The 27,165-nt window shown below is 48.3% G+C and overlaps 1 protein-coding gene across 11 annotated transcripts in view; it reads left to right on the top strand.

Annotated features, from left to right (window-relative positions):
* SYNE2 (spectrin repeat containing nuclear envelope protein 2) overlaps window positions 1–27,165 on the top strand; it is a 289,020-nt gene that overhangs the window by 185,531 nt on the left and 76,324 nt on the right. For all 11 annotated transcript variants that reach the window (XM_044435616.1, XM_044435614.1, XM_044435613.1 and 8 more), the window contains 16 exons: window positions 700–828; window positions 3,083–3,235; window positions 3,477–3,686; window positions 5,207–5,308; window positions 6,298–6,417; window positions 7,753–7,953; window positions 9,408–9,581; window positions 11,012–11,143; window positions 11,331–11,527; window positions 11,780–11,912; window positions 13,930–14,112; window positions 16,790–16,936; window positions 19,608–19,784; window positions 21,454–21,609; window positions 24,536–24,685; window positions 26,935–27,105. In XM_044435616.1, coding sequence (XP_044291551.1) covers window positions 700–828; window positions 3,083–3,235; window positions 3,477–3,686; window positions 5,207–5,308; window positions 6,298–6,417; window positions 7,753–7,953; window positions 9,408–9,581; window positions 11,012–11,143; window positions 11,331–11,527; window positions 11,780–11,912; window positions 13,930–14,112; window positions 16,790–16,936; window positions 19,608–19,784; window positions 21,454–21,609; window positions 24,536–24,685; window positions 26,935–27,105 — 2,535 coding nt within the window. The remainder of the gene's footprint in view (window positions 1–699; window positions 829–3,082; window positions 3,236–3,476; window positions 3,687–5,206; window positions 5,309–6,297; window positions 6,418–7,752; window positions 7,954–9,407; window positions 9,582–11,011; window positions 11,144–11,330; window positions 11,528–11,779; window positions 11,913–13,929; window positions 14,113–16,789; window positions 16,937–19,607; window positions 19,785–21,453; window positions 21,610–24,535; window positions 24,686–26,934; window positions 27,106–27,165) is intronic.

Here is a 27,165-nt window from a genome sequence, read left to right as displayed (position 1 = left end):
TTCTAGGATATTTTCCCCCATCTAAACATGCATAGATTTGTAATCCAAAAGCTTCAAAGCCCAGACTGAAAGATGACATCTGTCCAAACTCTGCACCTGCTTATCTCTGTCTGTTATGTAGGCAGATTGAGAAATGCTAAGATTAATTCACATTCCAGAGCCAATTTCTCACCCCATCATCTCAACAGAAATTCTTCAGTTTATTTGCATCCACACTCACATGACCTGAGATGTGGGTTTTTTCCCCCTCAGCTTGTTTTGTCCTGTAAGAAAAGACCTGCAGGTGGGGGTAGGGGATTGCAGCTTGCTGGAAGGAAAGAGTTAACCCCTTGCTCCTCTTGAGAAGTGCCCCCTGCAAAGCAGTTTAGTTGGGAAGAATACCTTCAGGGATCAGGAGACTCGGGGATCTGGACTTCTGTGGAAAAGACCAGGGCAGGGTCCCCGTGAGCCCAGGCTTGGCAGCACCTGCCCTTGCAGCCAAATGTGCGCATTTGCACGCACTAATCCTGTGTTCTTGTGGATATATCAGTTGCCAAGTTTTGTTTCTGAACAAATTTTCAGCCAGCTGCCAAGAATGGATCCCACCGCGTCTACCCCAGGAGGTGAAGGATCTCATTGCCTCCAATTGTAGCATTCTGTCTTGCCGGGACTGTAATCTGGAGCGTTTGTCTAAACACGTTTTGCTTTTCCAAATGTTAGATCTCTACCAAAATAAACATTCTGCCCAAGGGGGCCCCGCCGAGTGTGAGAACTCCAACCGTCGAGGAGCTGAAAACATACACCGCACAGCTTGGTAGTCTAAGCCAAGAAGCGTCTGTTCAGAAACAGGTACTCATTGCATCTGTGTAAATTATGTAAGCGGCCAGATCCAACCTCGACAGAATGAAATATCACACACATGCACGCACAGAGGCAGTTTGGAACAGGTGCGCCAGATGTGAGACCTGGAAAATTGCCTTGTTCTGAATATTCAGCCATGGAATTCAAGCCAGTGAATGTTGACGGACGCACAGGTGAGGCGGAGAAACGTTGCACCAGAGGAAATAGTTGCTTCTGCACTTGTGCCCAGCTGGCCCCTGGAAATTCTCTACCCTCTTCATGGGCAGCAGAATTGCGTGTGTGTTGGGGAGGGGGAGGTTTCTCTGATGGTAGGAGAGATGGTTATGCTACAGCGTCTTCCTTTTTCTTCTAAGGCTTTTTGTTGTTGTTTTGCCCGTGTTTTTGAATTTCCCTTCTCAGCATGAGGTGTATGTTTGCCCTTTCTGTTATACGCTCACCATAACTCTGCAGCCTCCCGGACTGCCTGTACTTCCTGAGTTGGGAAAAAAAACACTGTAGGGGAGGAATTGCCTTTTGGGCTTTAATTGAAGTATGGGAAGCCAGGGTGGCTGCTGGAAAAATGATGGCACCATGAAAATTAGGAAAAACACACGTGCTTCTCAGCCATCTCATAAGTAAGGTGCATGCAAGATCCTGAATCCCACCCACTGGAATTTCTCCTGCTTGCAAGCAATTTCTTCTCCTTTGAACCTTTTTGAAAGCAGTTTATTTTCTATCAGATTCAATGCTAATGGTAAAAAAAGAAGAAATTTTCAGGAATTGTGATCTTCTCTGTCAGGTCACCATAGGTAACTTGTTCTCAATCTTGAATGACTTTTTCAGTGCCCATTTCCAAGATGTGAACTTTTAACAGCTCTTTCCTCCAGTTCACAAATTTATGACTAATCCCATGAACTTGCAGTTTAAATTGTCGTGCAGCTGTGGCGGTGGGGACTGTCATAGGCTAGCTGAGCTGCTGTGATGCCATGGAATGTTCAACAACCTTCCAACTGCTCAGGATGCATTAGGACGCGTTCAAGCCTCCTACAAAATTAGGAATGCGGATGCTGAGGGTTTGGCTGGAAGGAAATCCCCACTTGGGCACTGGGAACAGGAGTAGCTCATTGGAGTTGGGTGAAGGCTGGAAGAAATTATTATTATTATTATTATTATTATTATTATTATTATTATTATTATTATAACATTTCTATGCCGCCCCTTGCCGAAGCCTCGGGGTGGCTTACAACACGATAAAATACATTGAAATGCAATAGACTTTTGTGGCACAGAAGAGGATCCTGCCAGTGGTGCTTCTGATGTTACTACAGCATTAACCAGACAACGATCACAGCAGGCTTCCAGTATTTAGCATTTTAGTACCTCCCTCTGTTTGTCTTTCTTTCTTGTCTAACCGCACACCAGCTCCAAATCGTGCCCTGCGAAACAGTTGTGTTCCTTATCCGTGGCACTTTTTACTTTGAGTTGGGGTGGGGAGCTGTCCATGGTGCTAAGCTTGACTCCCCTCCTCCCAAAAATGGGTTCACCACCATGGATAGCTCCTAGAAAGCTTAAAAGAAAAGCTGCCATGGACAAGGAGCCCCACTGACCCAGGAATGGCCTGCTTCCTCTTCCACCAGGTCAAAGCAGACCATCAGGGGTTCCTGATGAAACTCCTTCTTTGCCTGTGGTCCTGATGTTTGCAGGCCCCTGTAACTTTTTAATGCTGTCTTGTCTGGTCCATGATTGCAAGGTTCAGCCATGCTGGCTTTTTATGGAACGCTTTTGCAACATTTGTAAACTTTGAGAAAATAAAAGGAATTGTAATGTGAGCTAGCCTTGGCTTTTAACAGAGAAGGGCCCCAGTTTGAACTGAGGTAATTGATCTCGTCATCATGAATGATGATTCATGCATCATTTTCATTTTTAATGTCAGCATCTTTTCTACACCTACCTCTTTAGAACTATATATGCCCTGTGCAGCTGCTGAGAACAGCGGCCACTCAGCAATTTTGCTGGTAAATGCAGGCGGGAAGGTCACTCTCTGGTTCAGGCTTGGCACCTCCAGGTGGGCCTCGGAGGGCTTGCAACAGGCACCTCCACTAGGACTGAGCTAGCTTGACCAAGGGGCTGACTTACTACAAGGCAACACTGATAATAAAGACTCAAGCTGGCATAAGTATGGAGGAGGGAAAGCAATTTTGCCACCCTATAAGGAGCAAGGCCTTCCAAAGAAGCCAAAAACGTGTATCTCGTCCCCTTCCAGGAAAACGCAACGGGGGAAATTTCGTTCAGCTTGGACCAGAAACTCTTTGAGCTCCTTCTGGCTATCAGCCGCTGCCTGAACAACATGGAGCAGATGCTCAGCACCTGTGTGCTCACCAGTGAAGAGGCCCCCATGCAACAAGCACTTTATGAGGTACATGTGGACAAGAGGGTCTGTAAGCTCTGCCCTTTTGATGAGCTTCTTTCTGTCCATGGAGGGTCTCAGGAACGTGCGAAAGCCCAAAACCCAGAGTTGAGACGTCTCCCTTGAAATAAGAAGCCCAAAGCGACATGTTATTGTGCATTTCACAGATTAGATCTCAGGCTATTCCTTATCTACCACACAGTTTACAAAAACATACTTACCTGCCTCTTTTGCCCGCTTGCTGTTTCAGACTCTCTCTGCAGAGCTCCAGAAGCTTCATGGATACATTGGTGACAAGAAGGATGATCTTTTGAAGTCCATCAGCTCTGCCGGTCGGAATCCACAAAGATTCTCCCAGTGTTTTAACGACTTGCAGGCATGGCTCCAATTGACCCAAGCAGCGGCTGATTCCAGGAGCAAGTCTATGAAAACGGAGCTGGACCATTACAGCGATTATCAGGTACCTCGTTTCATCATCTGGTGCTTATTTAATTGACTTTTCAAAAGAGAGACACTCTTCATCCTTTTGCAATTCCCCGGCAAATGACGTCGCATCGCTCTGTTTATCCATGTTCAGATTTAGCATTTTAGGGCTGCTGGGAAAATCAGACCTGCTATGATTTTATATCCCTGTCTGGGGCTCAGTCTTGCAATCCTGGAATGCATGCATTGGATTTTATGGGCATAGGACTTGATAGGATAGGCAACCCAGTGACCTCCAGATGTTTTGAGCACTGTAAGAGTCCTGCAGAGCCGTGTCCAGCCAAGTCGCCTGTGCCACCTTGCCCACTTTAGATTCAAGCAGGAGGAGGAGAAGGCAGCTGTGCCAAAGGTGATGTACAGTTGGTTGCCTAACGTGATAAAGTTTCAGTGCAGAATATAAGCTTACATTTCCTTTCCCTGTGGCCATGTTGATTTCCTGGACAAGCCAGTGGACATTCTCCGGGCCCCCGGGTGTTACAGAAGTCATTACTGGCAGACTCTGGCCCTCCTTCCCGGGACACAGGGCAGGGGGCAGGGCTGCTTCAGTCAGGCAGAGTGTTCCAGCTCAGCTCCCCCAGCTCATCTCGAAGGAAGCTGCCTGGGGAAAGCAGCTTCAAGCCATGCTGCCCACTGCCCTTCCTAGCAAGCGGAAGGCCTCAAGGACTTGGCATGGCTCCAGGAAATGATCCTGGCTTCTGGAAAGCGGGGATGCTCACAATACTACCTGCTGAATCTTTATAACCACATCACCTTCTCCCAGTAGAGCTCCTCCAATGCAGGTGACAACTCACTAATGCCTGATCATTGGCCATGCTGCCTGGGCCCGATGGGAGTTGTAGTGTAAAACTTGTGGAAGCTGTCAAGTTGTCCACCCTTGCCTTGCATTCGTATCTCTTCCAAGAACATCCAGCCGGCCTGGAGTCGGGACAGATGTCTCTGATGCACAGGACAGTCAAGTGGACTTTTTACTTCCTCCACACTCGTTCACATGTGCCCCACCCACAGGGAGGTTTGTGAGAACCAGCCTGATTTTTGAGAACATCCTTTTCTCACCTGTGAAGGTGACCTGATCTTTGTTCTCTAGAAGCAAATTATGATTACAGCAAATTAGGATTTTTTTTGCAAGAGGATTTTTTTTTCCGATTTATATCCTGCCTTTTTCCTACAAAGGGCTCAAGGCAGCTTACATCTCCTCCTCCATCTTATCCCCACAACAACAACCCTGTGAGGTAGGCTGGGCTGAGAGTCTGTGACTGGCCCAAAGTCTCCCAGTTGGCTCCATGGCTGAGCGGGGACTAGAACCCAGATTGTCTGAGTCCCACGCTCTTAACCACCACACCACACTGGCTAATTCCAAGATACAGGCATACACACACATGTATGCATGTACATGCACATAAAGAACAATGCTGATGAAACATTCTGGTTGAACTGCAGTTTACTTCTCTTTTCATTCTGCATAATGCTCCTTTGGTTTTTTGCTTCTTCTTGTCCCAGAATGAAATCAGGCTCTTGTGTGATGCATTGACTGAGAAAAAATCCACACTGCAACAGCCCTTCTGTGCAACAAGCAGGCACAATGCAAGCGAGCAGCTCCAGGTAATTAGCTGTGATATAAAAATAAAACCTAATTAGTTGCCCAGCACAGCACAATGTTACCTAATTCCTACCTTTGGCAGTTGTAGGTGGCATTGTTGTTAGTTGCGAAGTCGTGTCCTACCCATCGCGATGCCAAGGACAACATTCCTTCAGACCTTCCTGTCCTCCACCATCTCCCAGAGTCCACTCAAGCTCATGCCAACTGCCCCAGTGACTCCATCCGGCCACCTCATCCTCTGCCGTCCCCTCCTTCTTTTGCCATCTATTGTTCCCAGCATTAGGCTCTTCTCCAGGGAGTCCTTCCTTCTCATTAGGTGGCCAAAGCATTTGAGTTTCATCTTCAGTTTCTGGCCTTCTAAAGAGCAGTCAGGGTTGATCTCCTCTAGGACTGACTGGTTTGATCACCTTGCAGTCCAAGGGACTCGCAGGAGTCTCCTCCAGCTCCACAATTCAAAGGCCTCAATTCTTCGGCGCTCAGCCTTTCTTATGGTCCAGCTTTTGCAACCATACATATGGTGGCATATAAATATATAAATAAATAAACCTCCAAAACAGGCCAGTAAGAACTGAGCTTCCTCTTGGCGAAAGCATGCTATTCCTGATGGTAAGCAGTCAAAAACAGAAAATTCTGGGGAAAGGGAAGCAGAACGCAGGAAGCTACGTGAGGGCATGGCTGCTTGAAATGCTGAACAGAAATACTCCATGCTGCAAAATTTCTCACTTGTACATTATGGATATTCCCTTTTTGTAGACAAAAGTCAACTCCAGTGATGCCTATTCAATTTAGGGCATGTCATTCGTCACATCTATTTCTCTGTTTGTTCAACAGTTTTTGCTTACTCAGAGGGTCAGAATCCCACCCCACCCCTACTTGATGCAGTAACTTTTCAGGAGGTTTTCAAACGCTGTAAGGTCCTTCAGTTGCATCAGAGGTATTGCTGTTGCTAATAAAAATAGCTGAACTCTAAATAATGTCATATTTCATTCAGGAAATGAAAAGCTGTGAGTTGGAGCTGCAAAACTTTGAGATGAGGACAGCTAAACTCAGGGATTATGGAGAAAGATTCCACTTGCCTGTGGCCCTAATCCAGGAAGTATACAAACTGGAGGTAATACCAGCTCTCTGTGTGAAACTGAACATCATTAAGTATAAAGGATCCCAGCACTACGAAAATGTCATGTATTTAATCGAGGGGAAAGGTGGAGACAAAAAAGACAATGAATGTGAGCAAATAGAATAATTTGCAAACATAAATTTCCCGGAATATAAAATTGAAAGATGTCCCTGAACAGATGCAAAAATGCAGAATAAGCAGCAACATTATCGAACAGCTCTGGTTGCGAGTCCCCACCTGCCCAGACCAATCCCAGTTAGATTGCGCTGCAGCCTGTACACACCGTGCACCTGATTTCCTTCTGCGGTCAACTATGTGAGCGCAAGTTGGTCAGCATGCGCTGTAGACGGTAGGCATGCAAGTATCCCAAGGAGAAATAGAGATCTTTGTCTTCACAGAAGGTCTGCTGGTACCAAATCTCTATCAGATTTGATAACATGGCTTTTCTAAAGCTCAGTGTTGATGAAGATTTGGCTTTGCATCTCAAACATCTTGGTGCAGCTGTTGCTGCTGGGAACAGTTTGTGCCATTTCGGAGAAGGGCATCGTGCATGCCTGCACCCAAAAGTATGGTGAGGACTTGTTTCTGGGACAGCACTTCTATCAGAGCATTCCAGAAACATCAGCCAGCAGAAGTTTCAACGTTTCCCAAGTGTCGGGAGCTGGGTTTCCCCGTTATTCCTTTCAGACAACAGACAATCTAGTTGCACAAGAGCCCTTTATTTCCAATATACAGCTGGCAAACTATGGTGGCCAGAAGATGAGTCTCTGTGCATTGTGCAGGAACAGTGTGGTTTGTTGAAGCCACACTAGAAACTACTTCGGTGAACTTTCCAGTAACTCGGCTCAAGCCATCCCTGTGCCAAGATAACGGCCTCTTTCATTCCTGACATGAAGCAATAGAATTATGTAGTACTGCTTTATTAAAAGGGACATGAATCGAGGCGGACTCTCCATAAGGTTAATGGCAGCAAATGGAAATACTTGGAAGTACAACTCCAAGAGCTGCATCCAACTCAGCTTTTCCTGGGAAAGTTTGGGGAGTTTGACTGCAGGAGGAGCAGCTGGGGTTTTCTTGTCAACAAAGCCAACAGCACATTGCAGACCCTGGGAGTGGATCATTAAATACACTGGGCTAAGCCAGCCTTCTCTAACTTTGCCCTCAAGTCGTGCTAGATCTCAACTCCTACCATCCCCGTCCAGCATGCTGGGAGTTGTAATCCAGCACCTCTGGAGAGTACCAGATTGGGGAACGCTGGGCTAAGTTCTGATGGCCAGGCCACTCCTGTGACGAGCAGAACACGTTGATTTGAATTCTTCCCATTTCTAGGATATGCTGGATGAGCTTTGGGAGAGCCTGAGAGAGAAACAGAGAGAGCTTGGTGCTCCATTCGTGAATGAAAAAGAATACGACACTTTGCTACGTGGGCTAGTGGAGCTCGTAGACCTCGGGCAAGGAAAAATTGCTCAAGTATCGAAGCTGAGAGCTACCGATCGACCTAATTTACAGTTCCATCTGGAAAACCATAAGGTATTCCTTGTCTGCTCGGGTCATGCTTAGTGCTCAGCTCTGGCTTCTGTTCATTTTTTACCTCTCAAGAGGGTGCTGATGGATTCCTCTCACAGCTTACGAAGAACAACAAATGAAAATCTGCAGGGAACGAGGCATAAGCACAGTTCAAGGGCCTCAAGCACTTGCTTTCTTTATTATTTATTTATTTAAAACATTTCTGTGCCGCCCCCATCGCAACAAAGCCTCGGGGCGGCTCACAAAGCATATATTTGCTTGTGACGTGTATATGCTGCCTTTCCTCTGTGAAAATCAAGACGAGAGATGCAGTCCTTTCCCACCCACATTATATCCTCACAACAACTCTGCGAGGTAGGTTAGGCTGAAAGTTGGTGACTCGCCCAAGATCATCAGGTGAGCTTCATGGCTGAGTGGAGATTTGAACCCAGGGCTCATGGCCTGACACTCTGACCATTGCAGTTTCCCATGCATTATTGAGCTGCAATCCTTACAGCAGCCTGAGGGTGAAGTTCCATTTCAGGGAAGGCCTTAGCTCAACATTCTTCCTGCCAATAATTTAGCCTTGAAAGAGGCATTCCAGTAATTTACCCTGGAGGAAAAACTGCGCAAAAGTCAAGAGATCGGTGGTTGAGAGGTTCTGCCTTGGTGACTTAGAACAATTATGGGAAGCAAGTCAGTAATATTTTAATTTCCCCATGTTGCTGATGCAAGAACTGAGACACTGACGGGGTGACTTGCCTCAATCTGCCTCATGAGTTAATGCTAGAGACGAGGCTCAGCCCAGGGGTTTTCTGATACGTAGCTCAGGGCACTGTCCTAGCAGCAGCACCATTGGTGCTCGTAAGCCTCTGAGTTTGGAGACTTACAAGCATCCCATGCAGAGAGCAGGAAGCAGCAGAGGTCTCTTCCCCTTTCTGCCCCCTTTACTCCCTCCCCGAGGTCGATTGTCTGACCTTGGAGAAGCAGCCGCAAGGTTGTGGGCAGAGGCGGGGCAGAGATCTCCAGTTCTGAGGTCGGAGCTTTGCTTCCAAAATTGGATCTGGAAATCCTGTGTCCCACCAGTGAAGCCTCGGGGCTGTCACATCACAGTTTCAGTCTCTTAGCCACTGCACTACACTGGCTGTCATAGTAAATTTAAGCAGGGCTGAGTCTGACCGGATCCTGGATGGGGGATTGCCTGGAAGGAAATTGCATTCCTTGGAAGCAAAGTCAACTATAAATGAAACAACATAAAATAAAGAGATGTATATAAACCGCTTGCCATGCAGCAGTAAAGCAAGGGGACAGCTCCTCTTTACTTGTTTCATCCTTTTCTCTACTCAGAGTTGTTAATTTCATCGCAAATGAACAAAAGTATTTTGCAGAGATGGGGGCTGGTTTTGCAGTTAGAGAGAATCGAAATGAATTGGCAGCAATCAAATACAACCCCGCTCATGTTTCTTTTTTGAATCCAGAGCTTTTTCCGTAATCTTAACACCCACATGCTGCTTGTGCAAATGTCTTCCAAAAAAGTGGCACATTGCATATTACAAAAGAGAGAGAAATCCTGGAATGATTTGGTAGAGAAGATCAAAACATTGGAAGAGGAGGCGGTGCAGCACGGAGCCTACTTAGAAAAACTGTTACAGGTAAGAAAATGCAGCTGAAACAGTGTGACATGCAGGAACATGTCTGCAGCAACTACCTTTCATGGATTGTTTTCCCTCGGCAAATACAAGCAGCAAATACTGCAACCAGGGCTTTGTCCAACAAGGAATTTCTTATGGCTGTGAGGAAGAAATTAAAATATACTTACATATTAGATTAACCATATTTTAGCTGCTCCCCTGAAGCCTCAGCTGTGGCTAATCCTCATTATAGTCATTTGGAAAAGCCAGCTTCATATAATATTATTTGAACTTGGCTTGCTTTTAAAAAGCATAGTTAAGATTAACTACCATTTGTGTGTTCAGACAACGAGACAAGCCATGGTCAGCCTGAAAGAGAAGGGAAAGCTGGTCTTCTCCTCATCTGAGCCATGCTGGGCTACATATCTCATCGTTCCCAACCAAATAGGCCCGGAAAGAGAAGGTTGATTTAGCTTGACATGCGGATGAAATGGAGTCCTCTTATGCTGTGCACACCTTCAGACACACCTTTTAAGCAACGAGAAAGCTGCAAAAGGGTATCATACAGATGGAAAAGGGGCTGAAAGGGGGCAGACAATGTGGTCAAGCTGTCAGAGCACCTCCCTTAGGAGGAAAGACAAAAATACTGTGCAGGAGCCAACCAGGAGCATTATAGGGTTTATCAAATTATGCCTGGTGAGGAAGCAGTAGATAGACAGAACCTTCTCTCTCCTAATTCTGGGACTCCGAGATGCCACAAAGAGTGATTCAAGACAGACAGGATTAAAGTACTTCTTCTTGTTGCATGTAATTCACCTCTGGCATTTGCTGCCACGTGACCGAATCCGAAGGATTCTCAGAGGATGTCTATTGTTGCTATTAGTCATGGTACCTAAAGGGAACACAGGAGACTGCCTCGTGCCAAATCCAGCTCAGTATGGACCAACTTTGGCCTCCAGCGTTTCAGACAGAGGTCTGTCCTGGTTTTACCGGGAGATGCCAGGGCTTGAAGCTGGGACCTTCTGCCTATAGAGCATCAGCTCCCCAGTTGAGCTGTGGTGGTTCCCTCAAGTTTCCTGCCCAGCCCCAGTGTGTTTCTGAAGGATGTATCTTGTGGGACAGGAGTATCTGCTGGACCCTGTTGGAAACAGGATGCTGGAGTAGATGGACCACTGAACTGATCTGCCAGGGCCCTTAACTGTTAAAAGATGAAGATGATATTTATATGAGAGAGAGGGAGGGAGGGAGGGAGGGAGGGAGGGGAGTTGTTTGTTTTACTACTTGTGGTTCATGAATCCACTATGGGCCTATGACTTTGTGGACATCCAGTGGTATATTGGAGATGGAACCACAAAACCCTTCCTAAATGTTTATTTGCTCAGTATACAATTCCATTGTTCATCAACCTCTTCAGTTTTCATGTTCTGCTAAAGATATACCTCTTCTTTTAGGACTGGATTGAATTTGATGAGAACCATGCGGCATTCTACCAAAAAATGGAGGCACTTTCATCCACTGTTCCTTCTGTGAGCTTGGTGGAAGAGACAGAAGAACGGTTGATGGAAAGATCTCAGCTCCTTCAGGTATAGATTTTTCCCTGTGATTGGTACCTTGCATTGTACGTATTGTTATAGTTGAACAAGGTCACTGAATGATAAATCAAAATTGTTTTGAAAACGAATGACATGAATGACAAACCTGGGGATAAAGGGAGTGGTGGATCGTTCAGCCTCTCCTTTTTCATCACAGAGTTTCTGTTTGCCTCCTTAGCAAATCAAAAGGAACCTGGAGGAGGAAGAGGCCCAATTTCATCAGATCGTGAAGGATGGGAAGAATCTGATGGAGCTGGTGAACTGTCCTGACCCGCAGAGCCAGGTCAAGAAGCTAGAAGAGCAGTGGGCAGCTGCATCCCAAAAAGTGGACCATGAGCTGCAGCGGCTTGAGTCCTCGCTCAAACTCTTCTGCAGGTAGGTGTACCTCTTGCTGCTTTCGCCAGCCTACAGCAGCCTTTCCCAACCTGGTGCCCTCCGGGTGTGTTAGAATACAACACCCATCACTGATGGGACTCTGTGCTATTGTTAAAAAACGGCTCTCGGTATGTGTAACTTGCCTAATTTTCCCCTGATTGCAAGCTGACTCCAAAGTCTGTCGCCTGCAGGCAGGAGGGATTCTGTGGGGGCCTGAACCAACTCAAGTCCCATCTTCATTTGTTTCTGCAGCTACCGCAGGGATTCCAAAGAGCTGGACGACTGGCTCGAGTCCACGCAGCCGAGGGTGAAATCCTGGACGGAGCAGTCCCTTGATGCATCCCAGGACCTGAACACTGTCAGGAACAACATCCAGGGGTTGCTCGTAAGTCAGACTCAGTTGCTGTGAATGGCCACACCAGAACCGTCTTGCTGAATGGACCAGGGTCCATGTAGTCCGGTACATTTTCTCTGAGAAAAGAAACCCCGGGAAAGATCCCAAGGCTGGCACAGGGGAGGCAGAATTTGCTTATTCCTTATTCCCAGTGTCTGCTACTCTGGTATCCTACCTCTGAACATGGAGGTTCCATTTTAAAGCTACCATGGTGAATATCTATTAATAGACATGTTCTCTGTGAATTTATCAAACACTGGTGTCCACACCATGGCACCCATGGATGCCAGCATGCCAGCAATTAATGGTCCCTGCCCTACATTATTTTCATTTAATTTCTTAAGGTTTTTTAAATTAATTGCCGGTATGCTGCAGAGATAAGGGCTGTCCCTATTTTGGATATATTTTTGGAGTGCAAAATAATGATATTGTGTTCTGGTACTCAGACCCGTTTCTGCCCAAAATTCTTGGGGAGCATCACGTGTTTTGCCCCTAGCCACACAACCCCCCATGGTAGCCATTTAATAAATGTTCAAGTCCCAAGACAGCTGCCATCCTGGAGCGCTCATTGCACTCTGAGAATGCCAGACAGGCCTGCTAACCTCAGCGGGTTCGGAGTCCCTGAAATGCTTTTAAAAATCTTTAAAGTCTTCCTTTTTCCGATTCCTGTGTAACCACTGATGGTGTGGTGCTTGAGGGGTCTGGATCCCATGCAAGGCCCCAGCCCCCAGAGGTTACTGGGCATGTCTCAGTCTGTGCACTGAGTCCAAATTCCAAAGTTTCCAAATCGTGGGTGCAGGCAAGCACCTACTGATTTATAGAGAAAGTAGGCATCTCCCAGTGGTGGTGGGGGTGAAGATATCATTTCTGTACAGCCCAGCCCAGTTGCCAAAGCTTTCTGGGTGGTTTACAAAAGATGAAGACCTTTAAAAGCAGCATGAAACATATTTAAAAACCTTCCCATTGGGATCTGTAACTTCTATATCACCTGAGGTGCCTGATCCTGCCTAATCTTGGAAGCTAAGCAAGGTCAGCCCTGGTTAGAAGCTGGATGGGAGACTCAAGTCCTTCATCAAGCAGGGCATTGGACCTGATGGCCTTCTAGGGTCCAACTGACCAGGCAGGGTCAGCCCTGTGCAACTCTGTGATTCTATGAGAACAGGGCTTGTAAGCCACAAGGGTTCTTGCGTGGTGTGAATCCAAGCACTGGGTGATTTCACCCATCACATTCCCACACGTGCCAAACCTTCCTCCGGTCGTGCTCCTTTTCACTGCACTATTCCAGGCTGAGCGCTGAAGAATTGAGGCCTTCGAAATGTGGGGCTGGAGGAGACTCCTGCGTGTCCCTTGGACCGCAAGGCGATCAAACCGGTCAGTCCTAGAGGAGATCAACCCTGACTGCTCTTTAGAAGGCCAGATCCTGAAGAGGAAACTCAAATACTTTGGCCACCTAATGAGAAGGAAGGACTCCCTGGAGAAGAGCCTAATGCTGGGAACAATTGATGGCAAAAGAAGAAGGGGACGGCAGAGGATGAGGTGGCTGGATGGAGTCACTGAGGCAGTGGGCGTGAGCTTGGGTGGACTCAGGGGGATGGTGGAGGACAGGAAGGTCTGGAGAAGTGTTGTCCATGGGGTTGCGATGGGTCGGATGCAACTTCGCAACTAGCAACAGATTCCAGCAAAGAGTTCAGGAGAGCTTCCACAGGTTTTCCCATTTTACCTGCATCACCGTCCTGTTTGGTAAGTCAGGCAGAGGAGCCACGATTGGCTGAAAATCACTTTCATGGCTGGGCAGAATTTAAACCTGGGTCTTCCCCGCTGAGTGCCAGCCCTCTGTCCTCTACAGCCTGGAGGGGCTTTTTGCAGCATTTTTTAGCAAGGAAAAGTGGAGATAATGGTTCTCCATTAAGCAGATGTCATGATGCAGCGTAGGCAACACACAGGCACAATCCACAATCATTTTTCTTTTAAAGCCATACTTTCCCCTCTCCCCACCTCTATTCGTCAGGAATTCCATAAAGAAGTGGATGAGAAATCGTCTTTGAAGTCCTCCGTCCTAAGCACGGGCAATCAGCTCTTGGTCGTTAAGGCATCGGATGCTGCGGTGCTGCGGTCGAGTTTGACAGAGTACGAGCAGAAATGGGCTGACCTGATCGCCCAGTTGCCGAGCATCCAAGAGAAGTTTCACCAGGTAAAAAGCGGTGCGAGAACGAAAGCAGCAGCCCTTGAGAGTCTTCTGCACATATACTTTGTGAAGTGCTGTTATTAGGTAGCTCAGTCATTTCTGTCTTCAAAGCCTTCTTTGCTAGCCATCTTACCTACAGAATCTGTCATACTGAGGTATTAAATCCCGCTCACATCTTTTTAGCCTTCTCTGCATGTCGGCTGGAGCCGGGGGTCAGACTAGATGGCCCAGGAGGCCCCTTCTCTCACTCTGTTTCCACGTTTCTATGTCAATGATAGCTGTCTTTTATATAAAAGATGAAAGTTATCCAATAGGTGAGTGCACGAAAGCACGACTGAAATCCCCTTCTGGGAAGTGTGCTGTTTCAGTCCTATCGCTTTGACCTGCATCGTTACCATGTCCAAAAGTTAAGCATTCCTTTTGCAGCCTGGCTTTGTACCAAGTCATCTCTATGTAAAGTTTCTGTCGCCTAAATGTGCCATCTTTAGGGGTCCTTTGGTAAGACCGTGATCTGAACCGCAGTCAGGAAGAGGGCTTCTCCCTACAGCAGAAAAGCAACAGATTGCCCTGTGGGGAGAGGCTGAGAGAACTGGGCATGTTCAGCCCTGAGAAGAGAAGGCTGGGGGGGGGGGCATGATATCCCTCTATAAGCACCTCAAAGGCTGTCACAAAGAGGAAGGTCAAGATCTCTTCTTGCTGACGCCAGAGTGTAGGACACGGAATAATCAAGTCAACTTGCAACAACTGAGGTTCAGGCCAGATATCAGGAAAAGCTTCCTCACGGTCCGAGCGATACAACAGTGGAACCAGCTGCCTGGAGAGGTCATGGGCTCTCCCACACTGGAGACAATCGAGGTGGAACTGGGCAGTCCATCTTGGTTTGGGATGGTGTAAATTAGTGTCCCGCAGCAGCGGGTCGGACCTGATGGCTTTCTTGGCCCCTTCCAACTCTACTATTCTATGATTCTAAGTCCCATCTGGGCAAGCAACTGATTTCAAGGAGCAGATTTCTTTGCTGCACAGGAACCGCGTGGACTCTAGTTCCGTGAGGGTTGTGGGGATTAGAGCTGGTCAGGAGACTTTTCAGCCATCTCACCCAAGTGGCCAGAATCCTTTGGGAGAAGGATGCATGGTTTGTTTGTTTAATACATTGGCTTGCCCCAAGTTATAGCTCATGGCACACTATTTGGGGGCCTAAGGGCTGCATTCTTGTGTGGCTGTGCTGTGGCTTCAGGCTTTCACAGCCTCCCATGTCTTGGCCTCCGGGCCTGCATAATATCCTGCTTACAAGAACAGAGTCAGTATCAAATTGTCCCTGGGTACATCTTCCCTGGGATTTATTTATTTATTTTATTTATGGATTTATATCCTGCCTTTTTCCTACAAAGGGCTCAAGGCAGCTTACATCATCTCTCCTCCTCCATCTTATCCCCACAACAACAACCCTGTGAGGTAGGTTGGGCTGAGAGTCTGTGACTGGCCCAAAGCCACCCAGTTGGCTCCATGGCTGAGCGGGGACTCGAACCCAGATCGTCTGAGTCCCAGTCCCACGCTCTTAACCACTACACCACACTGGATTCTGCATAGCACCCACAGCACCCTTGTTTGATTTCCTTGCATGTTGCAGAGGTGATAGTGGCAGCCGTATCTTCCTCAGCATCTCAGCTTTTCACCACGGTTGCATCTGCATGGGCCATTTTGGGTGGTTCATATGAACATGATACCCTTACACTGTTGTGGTTTATGGAATGCTTGCTTTCCGACTGTGTACCCAAAGGAGAAAAGGCCTCTGCAAGGAGAATTACAGGGTGATAGGAAAAAAGCCAGACCGCAATTCTTCTCCCTGAAAAGCTGGATTTCTACAAACTGAGCATTTACTCATTTACTTACATTCTGATGCAGCATAGCTGCCTACAGCTCTCTGAACTCAGGTTTATAGGCATCCTATCAAGGGTGGAAGGAATGTGAAGCCGATGATCATCCCCTGCTTCTGTCCAGCAAAATACTTAGAAGCCAAATCCAGGCATTTCCCCCCTGTTTGCAAGGAAGACAAGCGCCTGGCATATCCCACCAGGACTTCATTCCCCCCTTCCCCATTCCCCCTGCATTGCCTGCACAGACACACACGGTTCTGCCTGGTGCCCTTGGATCTGCGGCTGGTGCAGAAAGAACTGTGCCAGCTGCAAGGATGGAGGGCAGGTGCTTTGAGGTGGCCGTTCCAGCTCTGATCGCAGGGCATGTTTGCAAAGTCAGAGATGGGATGCCAGCCTTTCCTGCAGCTGCTTGTGCTGCATGGAGAAGCATTTGGTAATGTGGGGCCCATGTGAATCTGAAGCAGCACAGTCAAGGGACAGTTCCAGCTTCCATCCTCGCAGTTCCACATGGTGGGCATGTCGTGAGTGGAGCTGGCTGGAGCCGGGGGTCAGACTAGATGGCCCGGGAGACCCCTTCTGACTCGCTCTGTTTCTGTGTTTCTTTGTGCGTTTGCACTAGTATGCATTCCCTGTGCGTTCTTCTCTCTCTGCCCCTTCCCTTTGTAAGTGATTCTTGCAGTCTCAGAAATATCCATGCTTTGTGCAAAGTTTTTCGGGGGGGGGTTGCATTTCTGCCATTTCAGAATACAGTTGTTTTTAACCTGTGAAGAACTAAACAAATAAAGATGAATTGCCTCTTTTCTGGCCAGCTTCTGATGGCAAAGCTGCCCTCTCATGAGGCCATTGCAGAATTAATTGCCTGGATGAGCCACGTTGACCAGCAGAGAGAAAACGAGGCCCCCGTCAGTTTGCAGAGTCCCGCAAGCCAAGTGAACGGCCTTCTTAAGAAATACAAGGTGAGCAGAGCGCAAGGAGAATGAGAGGCCTAGAAACTGATTCACGATTTGGGAGGGAAAAAGGTTCAAGAGGCTGAATCGGGGATCATGAGGAAGGCGCAGCCGCCGGGGGTGGGCTAAGCCCCCCGTCGGATGGAGCGCTGTCCGAATTGTGCTACATGCCTGGAGGAAATGGTGCTTTGTTGTCACGTGCCGTTCTTTCTGCCACCTGAGGAATGCGTGCCCGCAAAACGCCGTGTCCACAGCAGCCTCGCCCTGTCCCTGTACTTCCAAGGCTTCCTTTATGGGGTCGTAAGAGCCAGTGGACACGCACGCCCGGGGTGTGAGGGCCGCTTTTGCTCCGCCTGGGTCGCCTTCCTGCCCTCCCTTTCCACCTCTTCCAGGCTTCCCAGGGCGCAGGGAGGTGCCACGCAACTGCTGCCAGGTGTTTGACTGGCTCTGTCAGCAGCTGCGCAGACGAACCAGGTGGCGCTCCATGCTGCACCTGTGCTCTTGCCGTTTCATGTCTGAGAGCCATCCTGAGAGAGGCAGGGGGCGCGGGAGCAGCATATGCATTTATTTAGCTATTAAAAGTGTCGTTAGCCAAAAGGACTCCCAGAGCAGCCCACAGCTTCCACCCTGAGCATCCCAGCATGAGAGGAAAACGGATTGGAAGGGAGGAGGAAAACTGTAGACTCGAGCGCAGTTTCACAGCTGCTGTGTTCTTAGACAGGCCTTTTCTGGCAGGGAGGAGGGAAGCAGGCTCTCTGCAGCTGCTCCTTCTCTGAGCAGGAGGGTCACTCTGACCGTGATCTTCCTGGAGGCAAAAGAAGCAGCCCCCCAGTGGCTCTCGGTCTGCTCACTGATGGCAGAGGCCAGCGGGGTTCCCTTCCTGCTCTGCCCTTCTAGGATGGACGGAGGCCTGGACAAGCCACATCAGGGTGTCCTCCTGGGGTTGAGCATCTTCACCGCGGCTCTAGTGGTGCCACCTCTCAGCTGCATCCTTAGCAACCCAGGAAGCTGCCAGAATCCCTGCCAGACCTTTGGCACCTTCGCTCAATGCTGTCTGCTCTGACTGGCAGCAGTCGCTGTCAGCTTTGCATGTAGAGGCAGGGCATGAACCCGGGGTCTTTGGTGTACAGAGTAGTGCTTTGCCCCAAGCTGGGGCCCTTCTGGCTGCAACCCCCACTTTCTGTCCCCAGATTCTTACACCTTAAGCTAGGGATGTCTGAGGAATGCATTTGGGAGCGGGGATTCATCAGATTCCCTGGGCTTGGCTCCCTAGACTCTGGACCGCTTTGCAAGTGGCCCGGAGCCCAAGTTTTTGGCAAGTGCGCCCAGCGTTCCCAGGCACTCCCCGGGAATCCGTCCGAGCAGAGTCCCTCCTCGCCTCTGCCAGAGGCTGACTGAGCTGCTGCACCCGACATGCGCGAGGGCTGGTCCTCAGGGCTCGCCAGGAATGGAGCCCCGTGCAAGCAGCACCACGGTACAAGCGGCGCCGCTTGTCCACGCTCCCTGCAGCAGCCCTCTGCACTGTGGCACTTGACACAGAAGAAGGTTCGTGGCTGCACGGCCTTTGTGGCGTGGGCGTCCGCAGACTCCCTCTGCGGGACTGGGAAGAAGAAGTCTGCGGATGCTACCAGGACAGGCTCCCCTAGGATTTGCCCCAGTCCTTCCTTAGGCCTCCTTCCTTCCTTCACATGAGCCTCTTCAGCACCTCCTGTGGACGCACTTTGTGGCAGGAGCATCTCAGCAGAACTGCCCCAAATGTCTATCACGCTCCTAATAAAGGAGTTTGCATTAAGATTGAAAAGTCAGGGGGGAAAATCCTTCTCCCTAACATTCATTCATTCATTCATTCATTGTATCCAAGTTCTATACCACCCAACAGCCACACCTCTCTGGGCAGTCACAGCAACAAATGTAGAAGCGATATAAAATATACCAATTAAACCAGAACAGATGTTTTCTTGAGCTTGCCAATACATTCATTTTGAGACCACATTCCATAAGTATTCGGCTAAGCCAGTGATGGCGGACCTTTTAGAGACCAAGTGCCCAAACTGCAACCCAAAACCCACTTATTTATCATAAAGTGCCAACACTACAGATTCAAATATGCCAGAGGGACAGCACAACATTAAAAGAATCTCAGTCTCTTAATTAGAACATCTCTTTGCGAAATCTTAGATATTAAATTTCAGTTTTTCATAAGAAAGTTCAAAGCTACAATCTTGTGTTAATAAAATCAAATGTATTAAAACTCACAGCCAGTCCAAGCAAATATATATATAACCTTGGCAGCGTACTGACTGGCCATGTGAAAGCTCGGACAAGTCCCAGCTGATGAGTCGCAGCTCCTGACGTCATCGCCTGGCGCAGCTACTCCTTTCCGCGCTTGCGCACGGCCCCTGTGTGCGCTGTTATCCGATGCTCGGCTGCTGGGGCAATGCTGGGGCGACTTGGCTCGCGTGCCGACAGGGCTCTGCGTGCCCGCTGCGGCACGGGTGCCATAGGTTTGCCCCCACTGGGCTAAGCCTTCCCAAACGATCGCAGAGATTGTGGGTAAAAGTTCTCCCCTGTATTAATGCTTTCCTGAATGCCAGATAAGTAGAAGGATGGTCAGCATGGTGTTTTCTGCATGGGGGCGTCATTCCTTTGTTTTGAGAACGGGCTGTCTGTATTTTTCCAGGCATACCTGATGGAAATGAACTTCAAACAGTGGGTAGTTGATCATGTCAACCAGTCGCTGCTGCAGCTGACGACTTGTGATGTTGAAAGCAAACGTTATGAGCGGACGGCGTTTGCGGAACTTCTTGGGGAAATGAATCTGAAGTGGCATAGATTGCAAGGGGCCCTGCACGGAAAGGTTCGATTTTCCTTCGTAGTGCTTTGTCCAGAGGGTATAAATTGGAGCCGCTGCTGGTGAGGTTGCAGGGCCACTGGGGGAACGGGTAGGAATTGCCTCCCTCTTTTCCGACAGTGGAGAAACTCAGCTGGATCTCAGTCACTCCCATGCGCAAAAGGAGTGTTTCTGATTTCAGAAGGTGCATTCTGCATCTTACCCGAAGGGGTCTTGCCACTTTGGATTGCATCCAGATTGGCCCAGGTGGAAGCTTTTTGGGGAAGAGCAGAAATCTAGGTGAAGGCGCCCCCCGACACCCTGTACACATTCAGGCCCTGCACTCCATCCATGTTCAACATTCCTCTAGTTCAGTGATGGTGAACCTTTTAGAGTCTGAGTGCCCAAACTGCAGCCCAACACCCACTTACTTATCGCAAAATGTCAACACCTCAATAAAACCTGAATACTGAGGTTTTACAACTCACAGCCAGTCCAAGCAAATATAAATATATATATCTCCTTGGCAGCACACTTACCGGCCATGTGAAAGCTCGGACGAGTCACAGCTAATGAGTCATGGCTCAGGACGTCATCGCCTGGCACCGCTACTCCTTTCCGAGCATGCGCACGGCCCCTGTGTGCGCTGTTATCTGATGCTCGGCTGCTGGGGTGATGCTGGGGCGACTTGGCTCGCGTGCCGACAGAGAGGGCTCTGTGTGCCCGCTCCGCCACGTGTGCCATAGGTTTGCCACCGCTGCGCTAGTTCCATCCATGAGTACTAATGCAGAGGTGAGGAAGCTGAGGGCCAAGGGCCAAATGCGGCCCTCTCCAAAAGGCCATGCCTCCTTCTCCTGGCCCTGTCCTTTTCCCAACTTGCTGATCATTTGGTGTTCTTCTGGCTTTGGTGCCATTTTTCTCCATTCTAAGTTAAACAAAAAAGAAAAAAAAAGAGGTGCTACTTCACCTGTAATAACTGTTTCATGGATGGATCTGTTTATCCTGAAACAAAATGAAATATTAAGTGTATTTCCTTGTACATTTAATATTTGTATTCACTGTTTTAGTATGCTTGCATAAATCTGAATGAATTAACCAATGCACAAATTCCCTAACATAGTCATTAACATTTTGACAATCCCTATATATTTCTTATTTTACTATCTCCCGATGGCAAAGCATTCCATAACTGGAGTGCCCCCACGAAAAAGGCTCTGCTCCTTGCCACCTCCCCCTTGGCCTTCCAAGCAAGAGGGACCTGGAGGGGAACTCCATTGATGATCTTAAACAGTGGGCAGGTGTGTATGAAGCAAGGCTTTTCCTAAGATAATGTGGCCTAAGCTGTTTAGGGCTAGCCAAAATCTTGAACTCAGCCCAGACTGGAACAAGTAGCCAGTGCAGTTGACTGTGGAAAAGCCCTTACACGCCTGCCTCCTAACCTCTCGCTTTAATACCACGTCTCACTCCAGTGGGGAGCACAGAAAGTCGCTGTCTGGATATGCTCTTAGGAACTCTTGCGATTCCAAATTTCTTGGTACAATAACAATGTAAAACATGTCCGGCAACCCCTGAGCATGTTGTAAAACAAGGAGCAGGCGAATAAAAGCTACCTGGTTTCATGGCTTTTGCCCTGAGAGGGCTTAGCTGCCTTTCTGTCCAATACGATGCAAACCACAGCTGCATTTCCAACCTGCAGGAAAAAGAACTGGAGTGCATTTTGGAGGCTGTCACTGAAAACGAAAGCAGAGCTCAGTCTTTGAGCAGGTGGCTGGAAGCACAAAGCCGAAGGCTCAGCCAGGTGGAGAAGCCATCCAGCTCCATCCTCGCAGAGGACACAGCAAGAGAGTGCAGTGTAAGCCGTCCTTCTCTGCCTGTTTTCTGAATTCCAGAATTATGTTTATCACATGGGACCTTTAAAAAAACCCTTTTTTTCTTCCATGGAGCTCAGGGCAGTGCGATGTTCTTCCTTTGCCCATTTTATCCTCGCAACAGCCCTGTAAAGAAGGTTAGGCTAAGAGAAACTGATAGGCTGAGCTTAATCGATCAGTTCCATCACTGACAGGTGATGCAAACTTAGACCTCCCTCTTCCTACTCTATCCCAATATTGTTGCTGTTTTAAATAATCTTTATTTTTACAACATGTAGAATTGCATGGAATATCCTGATGTTGTTGATGCTTTTGATCACCATCATCTTATACTTCTTTTAGGCACTGTATAAAAATTCATATAGGCTTACAAGCTGCCAGGGATGTCACAAGAGGAAAACGGGAGCAGGAGGGAAGAGGAAAACTCAGACACCATATTATGCATGCAATTACATACAGCTTCATATACTGTCTGAATGGGATAGCTGTTGCTGGAGGAGCCAAATGGCAGTTGTGCCCAGCCAGACTGGTGGAAAGGGCCTCACTGTCTCACCACTTTCTCTACCCACTATGCCTCCCTGACTGTCAAATTAGATTCTCTCTAAAGCAGAGCTTTCCTTTACCATCAGTCTATATATAGATTGTGTATCACAGTATTGTTTTGAACTGGGACTTGGATGACTTCTGTAAAAGGGGATGAGCATTGAACTGATTTGCCAGGTTAGCCCTTCTTCTCGAAATAACAATAGCAAAGCATGTTTGCTGTGGCTCCCTTGTCTCCTTCTTCATAGGGGCTGTATTTCATTTCTTAAATTGCCATGGTTACCAAACTCTTTCTTTTCTGTTGCAGCAGTAACAAAGTAGTGGGTAGTTTTGTGATGTTTTACCAAGCCCTGGGGTGTCTTTGCTTTTTCTAGCCCAAGGACTGAGGGATCCATTCCAGCTAGTTTAGTTAAAAAGCTCTGTGAATAAATAAAGGACAGACTGAAACTCTCTCAGTGAGCAGGTACACTCAGTAGGGGAGAGAGGAAGGGGAAGAGAAAAGTTAAATAATGCCAAGAAGAATTTTTCAAGATCATAGAACAAAACTTTTAAAAAGAACATGAGAAAAAAGGCCGTGTTTTTATGCTTTTTTAAAATAAATCATGCATGTGTGCCATAAAATAAATGATTATCCCAAGTACATCACATTTTACACTGAGAAATTTGGAGGACTGCGATCTATATCAGTTATTCAAATGAAGCATGTTTAGAACATGTGCTTAATTTGCACAATTTATGCTCCTGCTTCTTATCAGAGGGAGTAGCAAAGAGCATCTAACCCTCATCCTAATGGCAAGCTTGCCATTAAAGTGCTCACATTTTCATTGACTTTGCCCAGCTATGCTAGAAGGTCTTTAGAAATATCTAAATACTTTTCTGTTGCTGTACTCTGATGCTTTTATTTATCCATTTATAATTCACCGTTCTTCCAAGGTTCTTAAGGCAGATAGAGTTCTCCCTTCCCAATACTTTTTAAGGCCAGTTCGTATGTCCCAACAAGCCACCAAAGCATAAGCCACACTGGGTTGGTTGTTTGCTCACAAACACACGTTATTCTGTTGGCCAGTCAAGCATTCAGTGGCTTGCCATGTCTTGCTCCCCACGGAGTCCTTCTGCCTGCTCCCGGTGCAAATCCTGTGGGATTTGAAGCAGAACTTTAGTGGCCATTAGTGCATTCATTAGCAGAGTAGAGTTTACTCTGTAGAAGGTTTTCCCCACTTTGGTGGAGATTTCCACATATTTAATGCATTTAAAGAAGATTGTACATGTTCATGAAAGGGAAGACTGTCAGTGACCACTAGTCTTGATGGCTCTATGGTACCACCAGTATTGGGCTGTGCACCATTTACTGGGGTACATTTATTTTTGGTTTTTTTGATTTTTCGATTTATATCCTGCCTTTTCCCTACAAAGGGCTCAAGGCAGCTTACATCATTCTCCTCCTCCATCTTATCCCCACAACAACAACCCTGTGAGGTAGGCTGGGCTGAGAGTCTGTGACTGGCCCAAAGCCACCCAGCTGGCTCCATGGCTGAGCGGGGACTAGAACCCAGATCCCCTGAGTCCCAGTCCCATGCTCTTAACCACTACACCACACTGGCATTCTCCACACTTATCCCCACAACAACAACCCTGTGAGGTAGGCTGGGCTGAGAGTCTGTGCCTGGCCCAGAGTCACGCAGCTGGTTCCATGACTGAGCGGGGACTCGAACCCGGATCGCCTGAGTCCCAGTCCCAGCTCTTAACCACTGCTGGAGTGGGCTGTGGCGCTCGTGTCCTGCTTGTGGGTCCCCGTGGGCACCCAGTTGGCCACTGTGGGAATGGGATGCTGAGCTATAGATGGGCCCTGGGCCTGACCCAGCAAGACTCTGCTTAAGTTATATTCCAGCCTTAACCAAACCAAGGATACCTAGTCGTGCATTTGGATATTGGCACCCCATGTCTTTTGTTATCGCACAGGAGATTTTGTCCTCGTCTGCATATTATTTTGTACAGCTGAATTGGTTAAAAGCTAGCTAGTGCAATATGTCCTGTTTTACTTTCATGACTGGTCCCTTGTCCATGATTCCCTTTCCATTGTTCATCAGCATGCCCCCCCTCTGCTCTTCCTGGGGTTCTGTTTAACCCGCAGTTCCAAATTCTATTCCCAAAACTAAAGCACTGTTTTTCCAATATTTGTGGTTTCTCCATGATCTTGTTATTTGTCCGGGTATAAAAACAACAAGAATTGATTCTCTGCAGCTAAGCAGATTGCCTAGCATTGATTCCTTCAAGCAGCAGCCCTGGGGCCAGATGCTGAAAAGGACTGAGATTTGACCTGTGCACCAAGAAGCTTCACCCGCCCCCCGCCCCACTCCTCTCTTCCAGGTGCTAGAAAATCAGCTTGCCATTAAAGCCAAGGAGGTGGATCAGCTGAAGCAAAACCACACGGCTTTAGATTACGGTGCAGAGGCTCCTGAAGGCAGCGCGAAGAGAGCCCATGATCTGGATGAAATGAGGACCAGCGCTGAGAACCAGGTCACTACCTTGATTTTTGGCTATGGATAAAAGTTGGTGATGGCTAAAGTGCATCTCACTGAGTTCTTGCCAAACTGGAATTTAAAACTAGGGCTGAGCAGAAGAAATCTCGGGGTTGGGGTTTTGTGGGGGAGAGGAATGCCTCGAAGCTGTCGTGCTGGGGTGATGCTTGCCCTCAAAGTGCAGAAGGCAAGTTCCTCTGCCTCACGAGTAGACACGAATCACAGGCTTTGAAGTCACTGCCCCCCAACAAGGGCTATGTGACACATCTGGGGAGACGGGTGAAAATCAAACAAATTTAGCCACCCGGATTCTGTTTCTTTAGCCCCACTCAGATGTTGACTCATGGTTACGCTCACAGTCACCTATCTCGAAAACAGTGTATGCCTTTTTTTCTTTAGGCTACGGAAATGGGTGCCAGTTACGCTACTTGCACTATTTGTGCAATCAGGAAGGCCAAAACAATGTGGTTCTAGTGCGATTTGCACAAATTGCACTGGAGCTGTGCGCCTGCAGAGCTGGCCAGAATTTCACAACAAAGCTGGGTCTCGTTTTCCAGCTCTCCTTGCCCAACCCAGGTGTCTTTTGAAGCAGGTTGTTGCACCCAGCCGAGATCCTCCGCATCAAGAATACCTGGGGGCTGCAGCTGCCTTCATAACTACCTGTAGCTGAACCTTTCCCAACAGTTGCTCTCTTCAGCTCGAGGCTTTGGGGCATCCTAGGCAGGTCGGGGGGCAGGGGGAATTTTTGCCTCCCCGTTTGCTTGCCCTGCATTTTTCCGTAGTTGTGCTTTTTGCCTGTCTGGCTGAGGAGGGGCCATCAGAGGGGGGAGGAAGGAGGTTGGGCAGGAGTCAGGTTAGCTCCCAGCCTGGCCTCCCCAGTCTTCTCCCCTCCCTGTCCCCCAAAACACCTCTTTCTCCTGTCTTGTACCCAGTATCAGAGAGCTTCCCATGTGGCTGCTGTTGCGCCAGCAGGGAAGAGGAGGCAGTGGAACTGCAAAGAGGGTTGAGACGAAGACCGGACAGAATCCATCCCCCAAGCATTTGTGGACTTCCTCTTGTGCTCGGCCTCCTCCCAGAAAGCGAGCCGAGCCGAGCCAAGAGGGAGTCCTCAAACAAGCGTTTTCCACATCATGTGCAAGAGCACAGACAGATGCTGGTGAGCGTGATGTGGAAGTGGGTTCCGCTTGTGCAGAAGCTGCAAGGGGCTCTGTTCTGTGAAGATCCAGCGTACTGGCCAAGAGCTGCAACGCACAGCTGCGACTGAGTGAGCCCAAGTGTGGGGAGCTGAGACCAGGGAATCCGATGGATTTGCTACCTCCTAAGCAGATTCCACACAGGTCCCTAGCTCCAGTTCCCTGCTCAGAGACTAGAGCACTGTCTCCGATCCTGGACCGGGGAGTCTGAAACCTCCGGGGGGCTCACAGGTGCTTCCTGGGGCCCATTGGTTTGCCCCCTGTGTCAGCAGTGGAGCTAAGTAAGGTTAGACCCAGTGACTGGCCCAAAGCCATCCTCAACTTCATGGCCGAGTGGGGACTAGAACCCAGGTCTCCTGAATCCCAGACCAGAACTCCCAGACCACAAGGCCACCGTGGCTCTCTCAGCTGGTGGAATGCATTACACGAGCTCCTAGGCTTCTTCGGAGCCTGCATGGCAATAACCAGGGCAAAACGGATAGCTGAGACCTCCACAGAAGTCTAAAACAATTTGCAGTGATTATCATCCTCCATGGAACAAGCACTCGTGGCTGAGCCATCAGAGCCTTCTGCAATTAAAGCCCTCCGGGAGCTGCGAATCTGCCAGGTTTCCTGCTGCGATGTCAGCTGCAAGAGAGTAAAACCTGTGCGGCTATTCCTATCCCTCTAAGCAGATATCCTGGCATGAGCTCTACCAGCACTGCAGACCCTTGGCCTCTCGTTAAGTTAATAACGAGATTAATCCTGATACTTCACACTCATACATACACGTGGGTGGGTATTTTTCCCTTAATGCCTAGTCTGAAGCATGTCCCATTACCTCCGATGTGAGTTATATATTCATTTGCTAAATACCTCTAGTCATATTTTTTTGGTCCAACATGCATTTGGAAGGCAGTACAAAAATAGAACTGTTACAGTAGGGGGTCTTTAAGCTTTTAACTGTGGGGGTCCTTTGTACATTTTTCCCAAGCATCCTGCTAAGTAATTTTGTAAGTGTTCTTTATTAAGGAGAAGTGGCCATTCTGCTTTGAAGCGTTGCCTGTGTTTGCAGGTTGCCCAGCTGAAGACTTCGGCAGGCGCTGCGTTAGAGAGCTGGAAGGTTTACGATGCGGCATGGTGTGAAGTCAGCCTGATGCTTGCTCACGCTTCTTACCTCGTGGAGCATAGCAGGCCTCCTGTGATGACATTCGAGATGCTGAAAAACCAGATGGAGAAGCTCCAGGTACGGCTCGAGAGATGCTGCAGGTAGGGATGTGATGAATTGCAGGGCTCCAGAAGAGCC

This window comes from Varanus komodoensis, unplaced genomic scaffold (assembly GCF_004798865.1).
Source record: "Varanus komodoensis strain SLA01 unplaced genomic scaffold, ASM479886v1 scaffold3, whole genome shotgun sequence".
NCBI classification, from domain to species: domain Eukaryota; kingdom Metazoa; phylum Chordata; class Lepidosauria; order Squamata; family Varanidae; genus Varanus; species Varanus komodoensis.
The sequence above is the reverse complement of the archived record's forward strand: the minus strand, read 5'-3'. Positions and strand labels throughout refer to the sequence as shown.